We start from the raw sequence: 20,898 nt of genomic DNA on the forward strand, positions 1-20,898 counted from the left end.
TGCTTCACTGAATAAAAACAAACATCATTAAATCAAACTTTTTTCTGCATTTCAAAAGAAAGTTAATGCCCCAAACAAAGTCGCCATAGATGCGGGTAAACCAACCGACCCGAGCCCGGACACAGTGGCCTGCAGCCCGGGCACTGCTCGGGGGGAAGTTTGCAAACTTTTTCCTTTAGGAGGCGGTGGAAGTAAACTTTATATTTTTGTTTGCTTGTTTGTTTGTTTGTTTGCATGTTGTATTTAAAAAAGGAGGAGCTTCACGTGGATGCACACAGGGAGAAGAGCTCGGGCTGATCCGCACTCATCAACAAACTAACCTGCAAGAGCATGTTTTCACTGTGAATGAATTCCACAAGATAGGAGCCATCTTGTGACCGCATATGCTGCATGCTCGGTACCATCCTCACACACACACACGCAAACAGACACACACATGCACACACACTACATGCACACACACTAGAGCCCCCGTGGTAAAAAAGTTTTACGCAGGGGCAGCTCGGTGAAATTACACCCGGGGTCCAGGCAGCGTTGCCCGGGACCCTGCAGCCTGTCAGTCCCCCCCCCCGTAACCCACCACCACCAACCACCCTTTCGAAATAAAAGACTTTCTCCACGTACTTGAACGATCTCCCCCTCCGCGCTGATCGTTGCTCCAGCCTTGGAGAACCGTCCCTGCAAGCCGGTCGTGTACGTGGTGTAATCTCCATTGGGGCTGGACTCGAACAGGACCACTTCCACGAAGGCGGTGTCCTTGGCGGAGACGGGACCGAGGCGCGCGGCGGCGGCCACCGCCAGGATCAGCAGGAGCACCGGGTCGGGCAGGACGCGGTGCGAGCCTCTCCCCGGTGAAACCATCATCTTGCCGGCTGGTTCTGCGCCGATCGGGTCATAATTTCACGCGGACGAAGTGTTGTCGCGGGAGGGCGACGCGGAGTCGGAGCTGCGCGCGCGCGTGCTGCGGGCGATGCGTCAAAAAAATAACGCAAAAAAAAAAAAACGGGAGAAAAGAGTCGCAATTGCGCGAGAAAAGCTGCGCCCGGACCGACGCGTGTTTATTTCACCACTGCGCCTCTTGTCAATCACACAGGCTGCTCCCTCCCTCTCTCTCTCTCTCTCCCCCCCCCCTCTCTCTCTCTTTCTCACCCTCCTCCTCCTCCTCCTCTACAAAGCGGATCTCCTTTGATCTCCAGACACGTGATTTTTAGTTTTTTCTCTCTGTCTCTCTGTGAAAAGGGTTCAATCCCCACCCACCGGTGCCCCTGACCCGCTCTCTCATTCTAAAGTGGCAGCGCTCAGTTAAGGAGGCTCCGCGGAGACTCAGGGGGGGGGGGGGGGATGTGGTTGGGGGTACATGGTGGGAACCGGAGAGGAGGTGTGGTGAAGGGGAAGGGGGGTTGTGTTGTTCCAGAAATCTTTAAGTTTGAGTTAATTCAGTTTAATTTTTTTCCGCCGGGGCCCCTCGCCTGTCCGTGGGGCCCTCCGCTCTCTCTCTGTGTGAGGTTGACGTGCTTCAGGCTGTCATACCACCTTAAAACAAACACCACCCTCCTCAGGAGGCTGTGGGACCTCACCGGGCTAATTTTTCAATCAGATTTCAAGAGGTGCACGTTCGAAACATCTCGGTTTGAATACAATAACAATACACTTTAATATTTTTTTATTTTGTAGCATTTTGATCCATCTATCTTTCTGTCTATCAATCGATCTATACATATTTACATCATACATATATACATCGATACATGTATACATCTATAAATCTATATTTATATATTTATTAAACTCTATTAAATCTCTCTTAATGTTTGTGGAAACATTTAAATTAAGTTTGTGTGAATTAAGTTTAATTTTCTTAACGCTTCAGGACTTGACCATTTAAAGATATCTTAAAAGGGGCCATAATTTCTATCTATACATCTATCTTTACATTCCTTTATATTCATTACAGTATCCGAGGAAACTTGTTTCCAAACCACCAAGGACGATGTGTTTTCAGCAACATGTTCGTTTGTTCGTCAACAAGATCCAACAAACACCAGGGTACCGAGCCTTGGAGGGATGGGAAATGGGTGGGGGGGGGGGGGGAAGGAACCCAATAAATGTTGGCGCAGATTGCGAAACCACGGAACAATTTATCACTTTACGTACCATTGCAAGATCGGGCCTGTATTTCCTCAACATTTTTACCAATTTCCCAGAGAATGATTTGTGGATCTTGATGAAAGAATCCGAGATATTTTGGTGAACCCAATAAAAGTCTGGATCTCTGGGATTTAGATGTGGTGTCATGTGGGGATGTGCTTTTCTCCAGCCGCTGTAGGATAACAAATGAAGCTACAAATCTGTAACCACCACTAATGTGTAGCTGAGATGACGTAATGTGGCATTAGCCTGGAATTCAGGGGGACTGTCGGGCCTTTGCGGAGGTACAAGGTCATTCTAGTTCAAGGCAGATCACTTTTTCTCAGATTAACTGCTGCTTTTGATCTTCAAAGTCGTCGTCATCCAGCCAGGCCCGAAGAGAGAATCGTGGTTCTTTTCAATTTTTACAAACCTCGAAATGTTAGCATGTCATTAGACAGTAAGTTCCTCTTCAGTAAGTGTCTGAATCTGAGGGTAACGATAGAGAACAAGCTCTCGATTCATCGTTTATTTCTTGATGAACACCAGTTGTATTAGTATCCTCGTTAAAGTATTTCTCTTTTAAACAAAGTGTTGCTGTGATTTACTGCAGTTATTTCTCAATCAGTCTCTGTTCAGATTACAAAAAAAATAAACCAGCGTATTGTGTAAAAACATGGACGCCGAGGACCCGGAGAACCTCTTCTGCCATTTCTTTCTTTCAGACTGAGAGATAGTTCATTATGTGTCAGCAGATAAGCACACTGTGTCCCGAACGGACATCGAAACAAACACACCGATCATTGTTGTATTCCTACAAAAGGAGACAATTTGAATGGTTGTGCAACTCAACAATCCGTGGAAAGAGCTCACAGCACCGTACCATGCCCGGTTCTGTCAACCCAAGAGTGAGCGTACCACGTTGGGTTCCATCTCTCCCTTCAGAGTTGAACCACAGTGATTCCACCAAACTCGTGTGCTGCAAAGAAAACACTCGAAAACAGCCCAGGAAGCCACCAGGTCTCAACTTGCTATCAGCTGTGTGGCAGTGTGATTATGAAAACCAACTGTGAGGACTTTTTAGGTCAAGAATGCAGCCGCCTCTGGAAGAAAGCATGATGGTCAACATGTGTTCGGACTCAGAAGAAGAAAAAAAGAAAAGAAGAAGAAGAAGAAGAAGAAGCAGCAGCGTGGAAAACAATTCAAAGACAAAACTCTGGAAGTTCTTCAGCAGCGTGACAATAATTTACAGATCACACTGGACGTCTCTCTTTGTTTTATGAATCCTGATCCACACCACATGTCCCAGATCTGTCTCGTGACACTGAACCCTCTCTGTTTCGGTTTCTCTCACACACGCATTGAACACGTATACGACAGGAATGAGTGAATCCGACTGGACTTTAAAGGCACGAAGCTGGATGATGAAATTGAATTAGATTTACTTCATCAGTTCACTAATGGACCAAGAAATGCATCAGGTCACAGAGAGGCACACTCAGTTCCTCATTTATTGCAAGTCTGCCCTCTGCTGGTCACAGCTGGTTTTAAATCCACGAGAGCTGCAACTTAATTTTCCTACATTCCTTCAACTTAAATCCAGTGTTTACAAGAGTATGCTGATTATTTGGTGACTTTCTGGCCCTTGTGAATCAGTTTGAAAAAGACATATGATGAATTTTTTCACTTCTTTCCAGACAAACTGTCCCCCCCCCCCCCTTCCCTCCTGATGTTAGCAGCTGTGGATCCTCTCCTGACGCTCCGGTGTTTAAACTCCCTGAGAAGAATCAGTTGTTCCGCTTGTTTAGGCTGAGGATAAGAGCGACTCTGACGGATGATGGCTCAGTGCATTACTCTGCCATCGCTTCCAACAGGCTGTTCAGTGAGGAGGGAAGTCTGTCGGGTTTTCACTTTGAGAAGTTTCACGTGATATTCCAAAGCTCTTTTTTTTTGTGTTTATCGTAAAGCAAAGTCTTACTTCTATTCCCGCCCTGGAGTATGAACCCAGCTAGAGCACAATGCGTATAAAGATGGATGACAAGTCTCAACTTCCGCCCACGATCCAGAAATGAAGCCAAAATATCTCAACGACAAACGCTGCCATCTTGTACATTTAGAGCTAGAGACTGAGCAGAAGCCATAAGGGGGCGGAGCTGCAGCTGCGAAGTCTAACCAACATACATGACCAATCATGAGTAAGACTCAACTGTCAATCATGACGTTTCACACTGGTTTTATGGTACCAAATAAGCATGAACACTAGAGCAAACATTGGTGTTATGAGAACTATCCAAACTGACAGAAACTTTGGCTCTGTGTCCCATTCACTAACACGGAGGAAGCAGGATTTATGATATATACTGCAGCCAGCCACCAGGGGGCAATCAAGATGCTTTGGCTTCACTATTGGGAAGCAGTCATGTCGTCCATCTTTCCATAGCAAAGTTTCCTGTTGCATGACATTGATGCCCTTTTTTTAAGCCGAATCTCAAATGTGGCAACAATCACGTATATACACCTGCCTTTTATTGATTTACTTGTTTCTGGAAGTTTATCTGTTGACTGTGTCCAAGTCCTGACGTGTCTCTCCAGCTTTTCCTCAAGCTACTTCGTTCTTTACAGATTTAGACGCGTCACTATCGCACGACTGCGATGATGCTCGTGGTTCCTGTAAAGCGTCCGTCCTGCGTGTCACTGTGATTTAGGGTTTGTCCCTAAATGACTTTCCCTGATAGATAAATAAATATGAAATAAACCCCAGATCATGGGTTACTAATAATACCCAAAGGGAAGGTTTGAGTGTGTGATCAGCCCCTCACTGCAGTACGATGTGCACCAACCGGGCTCTCAGCCTCCGTGAATTGTCCCTTTGTTGGCACGGTGCTGACGTTATGTTTTAATGAAGGAAAGAGATGATGAGGAGGGGGAGCGTTTACATTCATGGCTCCCAGAAGAGCGCATCACTGCAGCATATTATTACATAAAGCAATTAGGGGGCCCCGCAGCCCCCAGATTATGGGGGGATGCTTTCCCCATGACTATTGACTCCAGTCGGCTCGGAGTATGTTGCATGTTTGCGATGATGTCATTGCACAAACCCCAGTGGGAAAACTCTCATGAAGTGTTTGGCAGAGGATTAGAAGTTGAGAGGACGTTGGGGAAAAATACCAGCAGAGAGAGAAGTGGAGTGTTGAGTGTTCCCCATAATAACACTTCTATATAATAACAGATTTAAGTGGCTTTTAGCAATATATTTAAATAAAGCAATGTATGAATTGGCATCATGTGATAATGTGAAAGGGATCGATTGTTATCAGAAGTTGTTAATCTGCTGCTCCGCCCGACTTCGAGGCGCCCAACAAGTTTCCGTTCATCTGAGATGTTCAGCTCATAACTCCTAGAGGGTAAAGTTCCATTTAGCTTTGAGCCCACATTTCTTCTAAGTGCAGATTATTAGGAACACCTACCAACACTAGTACTGTCTAATACGACAGGCGCAAAATGATAGAACACAGCCAGGGAAAGATGTGTCCTCTTGAAGGGTATTTAAGGTTTTAATAACATCCCTGAGGGCCATGAACACATACATCACACTAACCTCGTGATGCGATGGCAGGAAGTGCTTCTCCTTCACGGGGCATCTGATGTCAGATGATGCAGATGATGATGCTACTCGCTGCTGCTTCTCCAGGTGGTCAGTGACTGGTCAGTCCGGAAAAGTTAAAGGTTTACCAGAACTGAGATGCTAGCTTCTCACCTATGTTTCCTCTAAATGGTAAAATCCTCAGGACACTGAAAGTTTCCAGAACAATCGAGCAAAGTGAGGTTGTTGGAGAAAGGTCTGCGCTTGTCCTCAGTTTGCAGCTCAATGATTTTGTGTTGTGTGTTTTCAGGCACTTAAGCAAGTTCCACAATAAACTGCTTATCAAATATGTTCAGTCCCATTCATTTATTTCTCATGTCGTGAGACCTCTTTCCAATTTGCCCAAAGGGGCTTTTCACACTTATTCAGATATTCATAACAGGCTTTTGTTCTTGCCGTGTAGGAAAATGCAGCTTTTTCACTTTGTGTTTGCGGCAGCAACAAGGCCCTCGTTCACAGAGCCTCCCTCGGAATGAGGATTCAGCTTCTTAGCAGTTAGCTCGCTCACCACAGAACTTGTCTGTACAACACTGTCTCTTTCAGAATGTGGGTGAAAGCTTTTTGTTGAGCATCCAAACTCCATCGAGCAATTATCACAGTTCAGCTGCACATTACGCTCGACATCGGGCTTCATCACCTTGAGTGTCGATCCAAACCACTTTAACCTAAAATAATTCACAGATTTTTCTCCCATTTCTGACCCTTAACAGCTACTTGTGTGTTTTGTCGACTCTGGTCATGATCCAACAAGTCGTACCACCAGAAGGGATCAGGCTGACGAACACGTCTCTGATCTTTTATCAAAAAATGGGTTGCTGTCTTTGTCATGAGAATTCTTTGGTTTTATTTTTGAATTATCTGCAGGGAAGGCCAGAGGTTTAACTTTATTGTATTATACAGAGAGGTCTTTTATTTAGTCTACCCTCATTTATATATAAGGATTGGACGAGCAATAGAAACGTCTGTATATATAACTGGATAAATTCCAAAAGCAACACAAATAGCTACCTCTAGAAAAGTGGAAACAAGTTTGGTGAAGTTGAGCTGACACCTCTCAAACTATTTAAATACAAACTTAACATTATTACCTTGTAAAAATAGAGCCACCACAGGGATTTTGCATTGGACTCCATTCATTTTAGCATTGAGTTGTACCTCATAAACCGCAACACCCATTGAGTTCACACCTTGTCTCCAAGTGGCCAAAAAGTCAGTTAATGCAAGTTCAAATTAACACAACACAACTTGTGTTGCATTGTTTATGCCCCTTTTCTACATTAAATAGGAGAAAAAAGGTGCTTTAACAGTTCTATGCTGATTGAAATCATGAGATGTATTTAAATGCTCTGACAAAGCCAATAAGTGACTTTGTTTGGGTAAATTTTGTACTTTCACTTATTTTGTAATATTTCTCTTACACCAAAACTACAAAATCGATTTATTTAATGATAATCTTTCCAGATATTTGCCTGTATTTAATCAATATCAAAAAATCACAAAAAGCAGCTTCCTCTGCTCAATATCCTAAAAGCTAAGTCAGTTCTTTATGAAAGTCTTTTAGTGTGTCTGACGTTGTGGTCAGACATTTATAATTACAGTATCAACTGCACAGTGGACAAACGAGAGCATCAATCACCTTCTTCTTCTTTTTAAGGGTGTTCAAACAGCTCCTAACCAAACGTTACAGGCTTTGAAGGCCAAAGTATTCAGGGGCCGGGCCCTTTGCTTTCCCTTCGGATCTGGCTCCAGGGTGAAAGTGGACTTTGAAGTGCAGACTGAACCAGGGGGAGGTATTTCAAAATGCCCCCTGGTTCAGTCAAGGGGTAATGTTGCAGCCGTAAGGGGGGGGGGGAGAGAAAATGAGAGAGGAGAAGGAGCGAGGGAGAGTAAAAGAGACGAGAGCTGCAGTCGTTTGAAATGAGGCACCTGTACGTTTGAGGCCTGCAAGAACAGGTATGTTCCCAGAGGTTAGTTTGGGGGGTTTGGAGAATTCAAAGCCATTTCAGTCAGATCCAGTTCTGCTAATCTGCTCTGAGGAGCGAGGAGGATCGGGGGGGATATGATGTTGATACACTCACACAGGCGTGAACATGTTCTCAAAAGACTGGATGGATGGATGGATGGAATCTGCGCTCAGACACACACACAAACAGACACGCACACACACACACACACATACAGACACGCACACACACACACACACACACACACATACACGCACACACACACGCAGACACACGCAAACACACGCACTCACAGCAAAGCAAAGGGAAAGTGATTTCAACAAACATGGTGACTCACTTTGCCTCCATTTCTGAAAATAAAACATAAACTTAAGATATCCTTTTTTCTCAGGATCAGGCTGTAATTAATGTAGAAACTTTGTTCTGAATAAAAAAGAAAACATGATAGATGAAAAACAGAGAGAGAGAGAAAAGGGGATAAAGGTTGGAGGCTGACGTCCTCATCAACGATCAAAGAGTGAAATTAGATAAACAGGAGATAGATGACAACTTTTAGGGACAGTGTGTGTGTATGTGTGTGTGTGTGTTTGTGCAAAATAGCATGTCTATTTTTTCATGTTTAGTGACTTCCTCCACTTTACAAATCTCAGCTATTAAAGCTACACGTATGTATCTTGCATATATCACCAACATAAATTACAGGGGTCTGTTTCTGTGGTAGCTGTTTGGAAAATATCGACGCAGCAGAAGTTTAACTGAACTTCTGAGTCTTGCTGTTTTAAGGGGAAACTTTCATGCGACAGTACGATCCAATGCACTCACTCACTTTCTTGCCAGGAGCTGGAGGAGAGGATCAATACCAGTCTCACATCTGCAAGTGTTTATCGGTCAAAATTATCAAATCCCTTTTACTTAAGAGCTAAATATTAAAGTTTTCCTTATGTTTCATGTTCCAATATTTTTGTAATTAACCCTCTGGAGTCTGAAAATCACGCCATGTGTGTTTTAAAATATGGTTTATCAGGCAAAAATCTGCTCATTACTTTAGAGCCTATTTCTGCTAAATGCACACAGACATTTGTATGTTTTGTTTAAGTTGGGATGGAAAATAGTACTGGTGATTATTTAAATGCTGAATTGTATTTATGTCTGTGATTTTGTTGGTGAATATATCGTCCTAACAGAAAATGAGCAGGACTGAGTGATAGTTACTAAAACTGTGAAGCAAAGATTTGTCTCTTAACTTAAATAAGAAGAAGTTTGGTCTCAAAAAGTTCTTAACGTTAGAGCTCTATTTAGAGGAACAGAAGCTCAGTGGGATTCTTATTCTATCTCACACGTTCAGTCTCATTCTCATTCAGCCCCTGTCACCTCCTCTTCGTCCCTCCTGACTCTTCTCCCTCACTAACTCCCCATCACTCTCTTTCATATGGTCCAATCATCTTCCAATTGATGGCTCCCTTATTGCCTCTGGCTGCAGGGGCACTCCCCCCCCCCCCCCCCCCCCCCCCCAGAGGAGGAAAACAATGCGTCACAGCAGCAAATCCCCAAAACATCTAAATCCCCTGATGAAAAGTCAGGTCTGCACATCACCCTGCTCTCAGAGTGGAGAACTTTGGTTTGCGTGCGAGGACATGCTGACACAGTGCAACACTTTGCCACAAGTGCCATCCAGTGGTCGGGTGGCAGTAGGGATGTAAGGATGGGGGGGAGGGGGGGAATGTGGTTCACCATGACTGAAAACAGATCGCCTCCCCTCCTGGGTCCCTCTGACGTCTGAGGGACTTATTTTGTTTTAGGCTGATTTTGTGGTGGTGACACACACAGACACACACACAGAGACACACACACAGACAGACACACACACTGAAACTCACAGTGTAGGATCTAGTTTAAGTGGATATCAAAGGGACTTCAAAGCCAGTAGCCGGTAGACACAAATTCAGTTATCCAGGAGAATCAGATCTTTGTTTGAAGCGCTGGTTCATCCACTTATCATTTCACTGAGTTGGAATCATTTGACCTTAAGTAGATTTTCAGCTCAGTTTGAGAACAAACCGCTAAATTCCTGTAAGACGAGCATCTTTCTGTTTGCTGTAGTTTTCATGTTAAGTTCATCTTTGACTTTGGAATCAGCAGCTGACAAAATAATTAAGTTTTCAAATATATATTAAAATATATAGAATTTTGTTAACAGAAAAGAGGCTATTTAATACATTATATTTATATGTCAAAATTTGAAAAAAAGATCAGGGGTAAATAAAACTACCTCACCTTTAAGAATGAGAGAATATGTTCATCACCTCTCCACCAGGAGGCAGAAATGAGCTGGTGCCGATGAGCTCACACAAGGATCTCTCAATATGAACCTGAATAAGAAATCAACCGTTACTTTTCATTCATTTTATTCTTTTCATCAAAACTAACTTTGTTTATTACATTTAAATTCCTTCTGTAATTAAAATAACCTTTCTAAAGTAAGGTTTTTATTTGATATTTGTAATGTGCTGTTACAGACACTAGGGGGCAGTAAGACACATGGCTTGTGTATCGACCCCTGACAGGCTCATCGTTACTTTAATGGGGTCAGGAAAGATTTGACATTATGTCAATACTACTACTACAAATACTACTACAACTACTACTACAACTACTACTAAAACTACTACTACTACTACTACTACTACTAATAATATTTATAATAATAATTCATGCTAAAACACAAAGTGCTTGACTTCAATAAGTTCAAACATGTGTGATATCTATAAGATAACCGTGTGGGATTAGATTAAAGGAAGTGACAGGCACCAACATGACATGGTGTGATGAGTATCAGTTGAATGTGGCTTTTTTTGAGGTCTTCCTCTTTGCAGCTGTGTTGCATCAGATCAATGTTGCATCATATTGGCAACACAATACACTTATTATCATTTCCTGCATACTTTCTGATTATAAATCACTCTCATTTGGCTCAAAATACTCTTCTATACATTTTCACTTGTTTTTGTGCCTGAAGTTGTTATTCCAGGTGTGATACTTATTTTGAAGGGGCACAAAATAAAAGACAACAAAACAGGACAAAAACATAATACAAAGGTATAGATATGTTTGTAAAATGTCTCCTATAGTATAACTTATCATCCTGTAACATACTAAACTAGACTAAGTAGAGCTGATACATCCTCCAAGGTACAACAGTCCTTTACATTCAATGGAGCTACACCTTATTTCACACACTGATACATATCAGCCTTCAGAATGTTGTTCAACAAGCTCCTCAAATGATTCCATGTGAAATCAAAGGAAGAAGAAGATCCTAAATCCACTTCCTGATCCAGATCCAAAGTTTAAAGGATTCTCTCCAGACCCATAAAACCTCCTCCCACCAAGGTTCATGTTCGTCCATCTTTCAGTTTTTGCATTATCTTTACAAACCACAACAACGGGACAGGGTTGAAAACATTATGTCCTTGGCGGAGGTGATAATAGTAATAATATTTACATATATACAAATGTACAAATATGTTGGTAAAAATGTTTCCTATACTATAGCATAAACAAAGCAATGCAAAACCATAACAACACATCTTGTTCTTCTCTATGTTTATTTATAGTTAATTATCTATTTGATCTATTTCCTGAGTACACACATTAAGACCGTGAGCACCAAGCATCAACAGGTCGTGTTGTGGCTCCTGCAGCATCTCGCCCTCCTCTCTCCAAACACCCCAGTGCTGCTGCTGCTGGCAGAGGGACTTGTTGTTGTTCCTCTGCCAGTACAGTGAGAGCTGCGGAAATGTGGCCCGTCCAACAAAAAGAGCGATATGTCAGCTCTCTGCAGGGACAAAGCTCGGCTTATCAGGGAGGTCAAAGTGCTTGCAGAGACTCTAAGACAAACACAGAGAGGACAGACAACAAGCACAGTGCCACTGGTCGGGATGTAGGTCAATTTATTCCGGAGGACATATTTGGTTCGGTGGTTTTCTGTCCTATGATGTCTCTTGTTTAATGGTGGATGTGTCGTTTGCAGCAGAAACTGTGGAATGGATGGTTTCAAGTAAAAAGACAGGAGGGGTTTCTTTAATCTGACAGCAGGGACCTCTGAGAGCGACTGAGTGTTTCTCTGATCTTCTTTACTGCCTGATATGTACATGCAAAGAGGTGCACCCCTTATCTCCAGATAGGCTGGCGCGCACATACATGCACTCGAACACACTCAGATAAAAAGCCAACCGGTTGAAGACGAGCAGTTGTGGAGAATTCAGAATGGAGTGAGTGAGTGAGCCAGGAGATATGGAGTGAAGTGAAGTGTCTGACTGGGCTCTCACTCCTGCACAGCACCGGGATGCAGGGTGGAAATGATTGAATGGCCCTCAGTGTAGATGGTTACTCCGCTAACCGCCGTTTAAATTGATTCATGGTGCAACAAATTGTTTTTTAAATAAATTATTGCTGGAAACAGTGTGAAAATGTGAAGAAATTTCAAATAAATTCCTGTTTGTTTTTCTGTTGATGTAGAAATTGCAGAAAACAACAACAAAGAGAAAGAAAGGGTAACCCTAACCCGAGCAGGAGATAGAGATACAGGGTATGGGAAGGCTCCAGGCCAAATAAACACCCCAGTGGATCGTGGGTAGGGAGCGAGATGTGCGATCGGGGGGGAGGAGGATGGGGAGGAGGTAGAGGCAAACAGACAAACAGTCAAACACATCGACCCCCCCCCCCCCCCCACGCAGCTGGCTGCTGTCCCAGGGTGTGACCCCAATCACCTCCATTGTCCATCCGGGTTTGCCCTGTAACACCACCCATAACACCCGTGCCAACCCCGATGAGCACACATGGGCGTTGCTGTTTACCCAGAATGCCACAGTAGAAACAAAGCCTCTTTAAGGAAATACAGACCGTGTGAAGCAACCAGTAGCCTTTAGTTACACATGCACTGGTATTTAGTTCCTGATTGAATCATGATTGCTGCAGCTGAGACGAGCTTTAATCTAATGCTATGTTTTAATCAAGGTTATAATTAGATGAGATTACTGCAGAGTGCAGGTGATTGATGATGCTTGAGAGGAGTAGCAGTTACAGCGAGTAAAGTTGCCGGTGCCCAATATTTGTCTTTGTATTTGGGAGAGAAACGTAAGTACGCTCGGGATTTAGCACTTTAGTCTGAATATCCAAAGGGTGCAGCTCTAATCTGGAGGGCCTGATTCAATCTAACTATGCTGCCCTGTCACCATCTGGATGATGAAGTGCACAATGTAACACACCCTGAGATGTTCCTCCGCTGCGTTTGGGTTCGGTCCATTTTAAACTGTTGCTTTTGGGATCCACCCTCTTTAATCACAGGCTCCAACTTAGAGCTGCAGGCAGGAATCCTCACTTCTGCATTCTAGGATGTGTGTGTGTGTGTGTGTGTGTGTCTAAGTACTGGTTAGTGTAGAGTCTAGCAGCCGTTGCAGACTATACATAGATTTGCAGACAGTCGCTCTCCGGGCCCACGAGGAAGATTATCTGAAACCAGGATGTGTAACCATTGATTAAAGGGGGACTGCCAGGATGCCAATTGGTCGGGCTACCGTTAACAATGGATCTTATGAAAAGGCTGAAACATGGTGGAACAGTCTCAGACGTCCACAGCAGTTTTATAGTAGATGAACTAGACACCATGACAACTGGTAAAGCAATATTCAGTTTGCTAAGAAATGCAAACTGTAACCACCATAAGCTGCCAGACCCAGAATGCATTGTACCAAACAGGGGCACTGCCTGTTGCCAATGTATTGCACTCGATACTAGATACATATACAGAACATGAAATGCAGCATAAATGATCCTTTATAATAAACATTATATGACTTTAAATCCGGCCTCTGCCCGCTGATCCCGGTGATGGTGGTGAAGCTTAAATAGAATTCTTCCTTCCTTCCCTACACCAACAATAAAGAGCAGCTGGGGTTCACTTTGAGGCCAGATGCTTAAATGCTTGACTTTATTATCCATAACAGAGCTGCTGTCATTCAGCTAATTAGTTCTGCTGAAGCTTTATAACCCTAAAAAAATTACAAATGCTTAAACTTAAATCAAACCCAAACTACTCAGGCTTCAATGTGTCAGGAGAAAGAACACAAATTTAGAATCTGGGTCTGAAAAGATATATTCTAGTGTAATTGAACCATGGATGTCATCTGAAAATACACAATTCAAAGGTCTAAGGTGACACTAGTTGGTTTGTGAACGGATATTTTGAAACCTGGAGTTCGGCATCAGCGCCATCTTTGTTTTTTAATACCAGAAGTAACCGTATTTGGAGGAGCAGGGGGTGGAGCCTGACCACCTACACCAGCAACCTGCACCCACTGGACGGTACGATCTGACAATCACACAGTATCCACACCAATGCATACTGTGCTTTATTATCCTCAATAATTTACTGACGTGATAATTCAAGTGATTTTTCTCATAGAAACTGTCTTATCTTTGCAACCAGTGGTGTCGCCCCCTGCTGGTCATTTGAGAGAATAGAGGTATCAGGCACTTGTGCATCAGCTAAACAGCTCGTTAGCTTCGTTTAGAATTCAGATTAGAAGCTGAGGGAAATGATCGGCCCTGAGGAGCATTAAACAAAATATACAACTTTGGAAAAAGCTAACTTTTCAAAACTATGTTAACTGGCCACATATTAATAGGTCCTATAGCTCACTAGCTTATTTGACGAGGTTTTTGCGTGTGGTTATTTGCTGACTCTGTTTCTTCTTCTTCGGAACAGTTGGTCTGAATAAATAAGACTTTCCAGGGAGAGCCTTGGCTCTCGTCTGTGTTGGTCCAGGGTGAGTTCGAGTGTGCTCAGAGACTTTTAAACCAGTCAGGCGGCAAAGACTATCCCAGTGTCTTAACTCTCCTCCTGTGACACTTGAATTCAGAGAGCGTTAAGTGTTTTTTTTCGTACATTGTGTTGTTCCACCTGTAAGCACTGTTCCATTAAGCACTTACAGAGCTTAACTCTGAGGTCATAACCTTATGTTCTTTCAACTACAGGTGGATCATGAGTCAGTGGGGCATTTTATGTGATGTTGAAAAGCACAGGATTTGCATTTTAAGTGAACAAAGGCAGTTATTTGACTTTTAGCCGTCACCCTGCACATGTCCACAGTGACAGAGAAGAACGACTGGATGAAAAAACCCTCTGGCTGTTCCACAGAGAGTTTTTGAATTATTTCGTGTTGTCAAACCTTTATCTCACAAACTATAGAGAGCTATGCAAATGTAGGAGGCCACTTCCCCGACAGCAAATATGACACTTGTCTCGCCGCGACGTGACATCCCCCCCCCACCACCATGTGACATTCCAAAGCAAAAATAACTTTTGTTTCATCATATGGCTAAAGGGTAGAGTGTCTTATAAATGTTTCATTGGCTGTTTGCTCTCTCGAGTGTCATAAAGAAACCTGACATTAGAAAATAGTCATGAGGAAGTGCAGTGGTGCCGGTATTTCCTTTTTTATTGCCGGGCTTGTGGAGACACGAATGCTTCCTGTGTTCATCGGTATCAAAGTGATATGAGTTATTCAGGAGCGTTAGTTATAGATGGGGATTAGAACTGGGTCGTTTCAGAGTTTGACCCGTTAGACGTATTCCCTGCAAATAAAGGACATCCTGTATTCAAATCCTGTTGACTCTCTTCAGTACTACACTACACTGTGACACCGTCGTAAAACCCCAACTCTCACTTTCTCAGATGTTGATTCTGCAGCAAAGCTCTGCAAACAGGCCGCTGTTTGTTCTGGCTGCGGTAGTTACTGCTCCTGGGGTGACGGACCACAGGGGGAACATGGTAACCAAGCTGTAAACAACCACGGCGGCCGGAGAATGTGTCTGGATTCCTGTTTGAGGACAAAGAGGAGCTTCTCAACAGTTTGTGACTGAGGCCTGTTTGCTTTCTGATGGCACCTTCACCTGAGACCAAAGAGACAGTTTGTGGACTAAGTCCTCAAGGCATACACAGTTTTTGTGCGATGGCATACATGTCCATAAACTTATATTGAGGGTCTCATTTCACTACATGTGAGCTGAACCAGTCTCCTGCTGTGCTCGAAGATCACGTAGGAGTGGTTTATGACTGTTGCTATCTACATATTCACTGGTATTTTGTTATATTGTCAAGTACTTTGACATAAGTATATTATGTATAATTCTGTGTGGGTCCAATAAACCCTATAGTCTCTTCAAACTTATTATATTTTCTCCTTATTTCTATACCTATTATTTGTTGTTCTTTCTTTTTCTTTGATTTCTTACTGTATTAAAAAATGCACTCTTTAGTTTGTCATATCAAAATGAATAAAACCGTATTTTTCCCTGTTCAGTAATTTCTTTAACAACAATTATAGAAAGATAATGATAATTTTCCATCATATGTGCATCAATGGATCGTTTATAATAATCTCTGATGTTCTCAGATGCTCTGTGTTGCTCTGATTACTTCTAAAAGGTGTGAAAACATTCTATCAAGACAAATGGAAATTGAAAGGCCTCATTTGACAAAGGAGAAGCTGTCAAATACTTCATCAACACTCCTTTACAGGAAAAGGGAAATGATCGTTTCAGGGAAAGCTTTCAGAGTGGCCCAGCTGGTTTTGTTTTAGTGGACAGGTACAGTAAGAATGAGGAAATAATACTGTAAAAGATCGAGAACAGGGATTATGACATTCCCTCAAAAGAGGTCAACTGTGAAATGTCAAACTTCCCCGGGGCAGTCCCTTAACAAGAAAACATTCAATTCACTACATACAGATTTTAAGTTGGATCTTCACCTTATAGCACACACTCATGAATATCAGTTTCCTAAACATGTCTGATAAAATCAAAAATGCCTGCGGAGGGCACAGAGGTGCCTGCGGGGGGTAAACAATATCATCAAGGACAATTAACTCTGGTACCATCAGAAGGTACAGGAGCAGGGCTGCACGCTCCACCAGACTTAACATCCGTTTCTACCATCAGTCCTCTAAACTTGCAGTCATGACCAACAAGCCTCTGCACATCTGGTTTCCTGCCGGTTTGCACTTGATTCGGAAATATGTGAAACAACTGATACACACACAGTGCCTTAACTATTCACACACACTCCACAGAGTTAAAAGTTGTTACTATATTTGATACGAATGTCAACCACTGCACCTTTGAAATTAAATCAACTGTTATTTTACAATCGGTCACATGTGACTCTTTCTGAGGTTATTTCCCCTGATAATAGGGTTTAACTTGATCGATTGAATGTATAAAGTTTGTATTGTCTTGTATTTTACTTTTTGTTTTTAGTCTTCTTTCTTTAGCCGTGAACACTGGCAATGAAAATAAGAAATTGATTGATGACCTGATAAAGAGAAAAAGGCTCAAGTGAAATATGTGTGAGAGGAAAGTAAACAAACTACAAACAGGTGATGATGGGAAATGAAGTTTAGCAGGAACGGAGTGCAACTTTAAATGCAAATTACATCAGCGGGTCGACCAATCACGGGCCGCAACGCTTTGACGTCAGAGCAGGCGGCAGCCAATCAGGCGTGCCCACGATAGTAGAAAACACTCTCTGACGCCCCTCGTCCGGCAGCTGACAGTCACCGGGACCCGAGGATCAACGCACCCGGAGAAAACACACAGGATCCGGCTGAAATTAAACCCGGATCACCGGTCATTTCTGATTCCACACAGCTTCCCTACGGATACATCATGGTGGTCGTGGCAGCGGGGACCGGGGCGACCCACAAAGTGCTCCTCATATCCGGGAAGCCGAGCGGCTCGACGGCGGGCTACAGCCGGCCCCTGTCCGTCGTCCTCCCGGCGCTCTCCAGCCCGGCGTCGTCGGACTCGGAGTCCAACTCGTCCGCGGGGCCGCCGGTGCGGAAGAGGCAGAGGCTCACCCACCTGAGCCCGGAGGAGAAGGCGCTTCGCAGGTTAGTTTGAGTCCCAAAAAACACGCCGTCTTTATCGGTACATATCAGCGGGCAGGACACAGCCATTGTTCCGGGAATCAGCTCCGGGACACGCCCTAAGATATCGACCCTCTCCGGGGACAATGGGGGTCGAATCCCCCCTTTTTAAATGAAATCACCGCATATTGCATTAATATCACCTCATCAACAATGAGTCCCTGTTATCTAATCTGTTAAAAACGGCCTTTGAGTTCGTGTAAATTACCCAATCGTCCGTGTCCCCGGACCTTGAGCCCGTGGACCCGCTATCAGAGCGCGGTGGACCGGGTGAACCCGCCCGGCCCCCAAAGCCTCTGAGCGGGGGGGCCGGGATCTGCGGGGGACTGCCTGCGTGGCACCAACATGGCCGGAGATTGCGCAGCCAAGTCTGAATTTGAATTCCTCTTTCTGGTGCTTCTCTATTAACCCTTCGTCTGTTCGTCTTTCTCTGCAGGAAACTGAAGAACAGAGTCGCAGCTCAGACAGCCAGAGACAGGAAAAAGGCCAAGATGGGGGAACTGGAGCAGCAGGTCCTGGAGATGGAGCTGGAGGTGATTATCTTCTACAATCATCTGTAAACAGGAGTTTCACTAGTTTGGTTTCTTGGAACAAAAAGGAAATTTCATTTTCCTGTGCATGTTTTTGGCATTTTGCCCTTGAGTGTGAACGTATAGACGGGAAGTGCAGTGAGTGTAGAGGATATGACACGTACGCAGGGGATCTTCTCCTCGAGGACATGTATGTGCACGTGGAAAATGTCTTCCGCTGTCTGGTTGTCCCGTGATGGACTTCTCTTTTTCTTTTTCCCCCATGGCGCAGTTTCCTCTGCAGTTCAGAGTTTTTAAACATCTGTTCATTTTCCTCGTGCAGAATCAGAAACTTCACATCGAGAACCGGCTGCTCCGGGAAAAGTCCAGCGGCCTCCTGACAGAAAACGAGGAGCTGAGACAGAGACTTGGGCTGGACACCCTCGACTCCAAAGAAAAGGTAAGATGGAGCCGAGAAGGGGCAGAATGGGGTGGTTCACTTTTAGTTTTTGAATTTGAAGTGAGCTTAACTTCCGCTCTTCTTCTTCCTCTGGCAGGTGCAGGTACAGTTGTCCACTGTGAACGAAACAGGTTTAGGGATCGGGTCTTCTGAGTCCGCAGCACTCAGGCTACGTGTGCCTCCGCAGCAGGTGCAGGCCCAGCTCTCCCTAAATCTGAAGACTTCACAATGGATACACATGTTCCTGACACTACAGACAATGAGGTGAGTCTCTGACCCACAACAATGTTTTAATCCTGTTTCAAAGCTGCTATCAGGTCATTGGGTTACCGGGCTAATCTCTCTTTTTTTTTTCTCCCCCCCCTCTCAGTCTGATTTGCTCATGGGCTTTCTGGACATCCTTGACCCAGAGCTCTTCCTCAAGTCTTGTGAGCAGGAGTGCCAGGAGCCGCAGGTGCTGCTGGTCGGAGGGGGGCACCCAGTACCTGCCGCCTCACCTGCGCCTCTGGGGGCCTCACCAGTTAAGCTGGAGGCCCTTAATGAACTGATCCACTTTGACCACATCTACACCAAGCCCGTGGAGGAGGTGAGCGACGGGCTATGCAACGACTCGGAGAGCGACGAATACGACGACGAAGAGGAGGAGGACGAAGAGGAGAAGATTGATGTCGAACAGGAGGCCGCGTTCCCAGATGTCCAGGTCGTGGTCGAGGAGGAGGCCGTGTCCATCAAAGACGAGCCGGAGGAAGTGGTCATCCCGAGCTGTGACGATCACTGTCCGCTGGATGAGTTTTTCTCCACGGCCTCCTCCCCGGCCCTCAGCGGCCTGGACAAGGAGCCCTGCCTTGCGGACACCTACAGTGACTCCGGATACGAAGGTCCCCCTTCCCCTTTCAGCGACATGTCCTCTCCCTTGTGCTCGGAGAGCGCCTGGGAGGACATGTTCGCCAACGAACTCTTCCCCCAACTTATCAGTGTCTGAATCCACCCATCAGCCCAACAACTTAGAATATACCTGCCTATCATGTAGTGTTCATCAACTACAGCTAAAGCATCCGAGGCTTCATTGTAACATGGAACGCAGCTCAACCTGCTCCCACATATATCCAGGCTAAAGTTAAGCACATAATCTCCTTGTATTACAGCAGGTCTGTACCCATGATACTGCATTGAATTGTGGGATATGGAGTTTATGACTGCTTAGTTTAGCCTCACTTAATTACCGCAGAGGATCTTAAGATTTATTTCAAATCTTGTCACTCAAAGATGAAATGTGGGTGGATTCAGTATTTCTGTAAATTTGTAAGGGGGGGGGGATGGGGACCGATCATTTAAATATATTATTTATTTGTATACTCAGCTTCGGAGTCATTGTTATGTCTGCATATAAAAACGCTATCTTCTAATTTGTTTGCCGCTCTCTTTGTAGTCTAATTACTGCATTAAAAAACTTTTTGCATTGCATCTCGTCTCCTTGTTCCAGTCATTTTTAGGATTGTTCTCCAATGGGCTCAACAACATGACCATGGCTGAATACTCAACATATACACCATTGTCTTGTTCTGACAGTTGATATAAATGGAGGAAGAACTTCCGATAACGAGAATTAATCGCAACACATTAATCCCCACAAAGATGAAAAATCCAGATCTGTGCACCAAATATTGAAAAGTAAAAAGAATCCAAGATTTGCCCCATAAACAACAACCACCACACAAAAGTTAAATGGATTATTCCGAGGCTCCCTCCCTCCACAAGATTGAAGGAAATCTGACAAGTTGTTGCTTTTTACTATTAGAAAAGAATTGCACATGAAAACAACCTGTTGTGGAGGTATTGAGAAATCCCTTTAATATTAAAACCTGACTACACCAGACTGGATTAAATTAACATAAACCGTGCAGCCATATTGAAAACATGTTTTCAAACTAGCTACTGACACTCAACTGTGTCCGGACAAAAACAACACACCCTGAGAATCAGAGTTTTTATCATCAGTCAAATCAGTCATCTCTCAATTTAAATAACGTTAACAAAATTACCAGTTTCCCCCTGATGGGAGAGATATGAGCAGTTTTAAATATTCAAACGACTGTAATTTGAATGTTGAGTGTTTACTGAACTCTTGGTTGAGTTTGAAGGGTCAAAGGTCAGTTTATTAGAAGAATCTTTCCCAAAACAGGTGAGTACAACTAATGTAATTTGGTCT

At 43.9% G+C, this 20,898-nt stretch overlaps 2 protein-coding genes across 3 annotated transcripts in view; one reads left to right on the top strand and one right to left on the bottom strand.

The window, feature by feature from the left end:
- znrf3 (zinc and ring finger 3) overlaps positions 1-1,078 on the bottom strand; it is a 61,473-nt gene extending 60,395 nt beyond the window's left edge. For both annotated transcript variants that reach the window (XM_062382158.1, XM_062382157.1), the window contains exon 1: positions 625-1,078. In XM_062382158.1, the coding sequence (XP_062238142.1) occupies positions 625-864 (240 nt within the window). In that variant the 5' untranslated portion in view covers positions 865-1,078. The remainder of the gene's footprint in view (positions 1-624) is intronic.
- Positions 1,079-17,324: 16,246 nt separating this feature from the next.
- xbp1 (X-box binding protein 1) lies at positions 17,325-20,153 on the top strand. The gene is given in 6 exon segments (XM_062381427.1): positions 17,325-17,684; positions 18,157-18,253; positions 18,573-18,689; positions 18,787-18,843; positions 18,846-18,953; positions 19,060-20,153. Coding segments are annotated over 6 exon segments (1,215 nt in total). The 5' UTR covers positions 17,325-17,460; the 3' UTR covers positions 19,672-20,153.
- Positions 20,154-20,898: the final 745 nt, after the last annotated feature.

This window comes from Platichthys flesus, chromosome 3 (genome assembly GCF_949316205.1).
Source record: "Platichthys flesus chromosome 3, fPlaFle2.1, whole genome shotgun sequence".
In the NCBI taxonomy this organism is placed as follows: Eukaryota; Metazoa; Chordata; class Actinopteri; order Pleuronectiformes; family Pleuronectidae; genus Platichthys; species Platichthys flesus.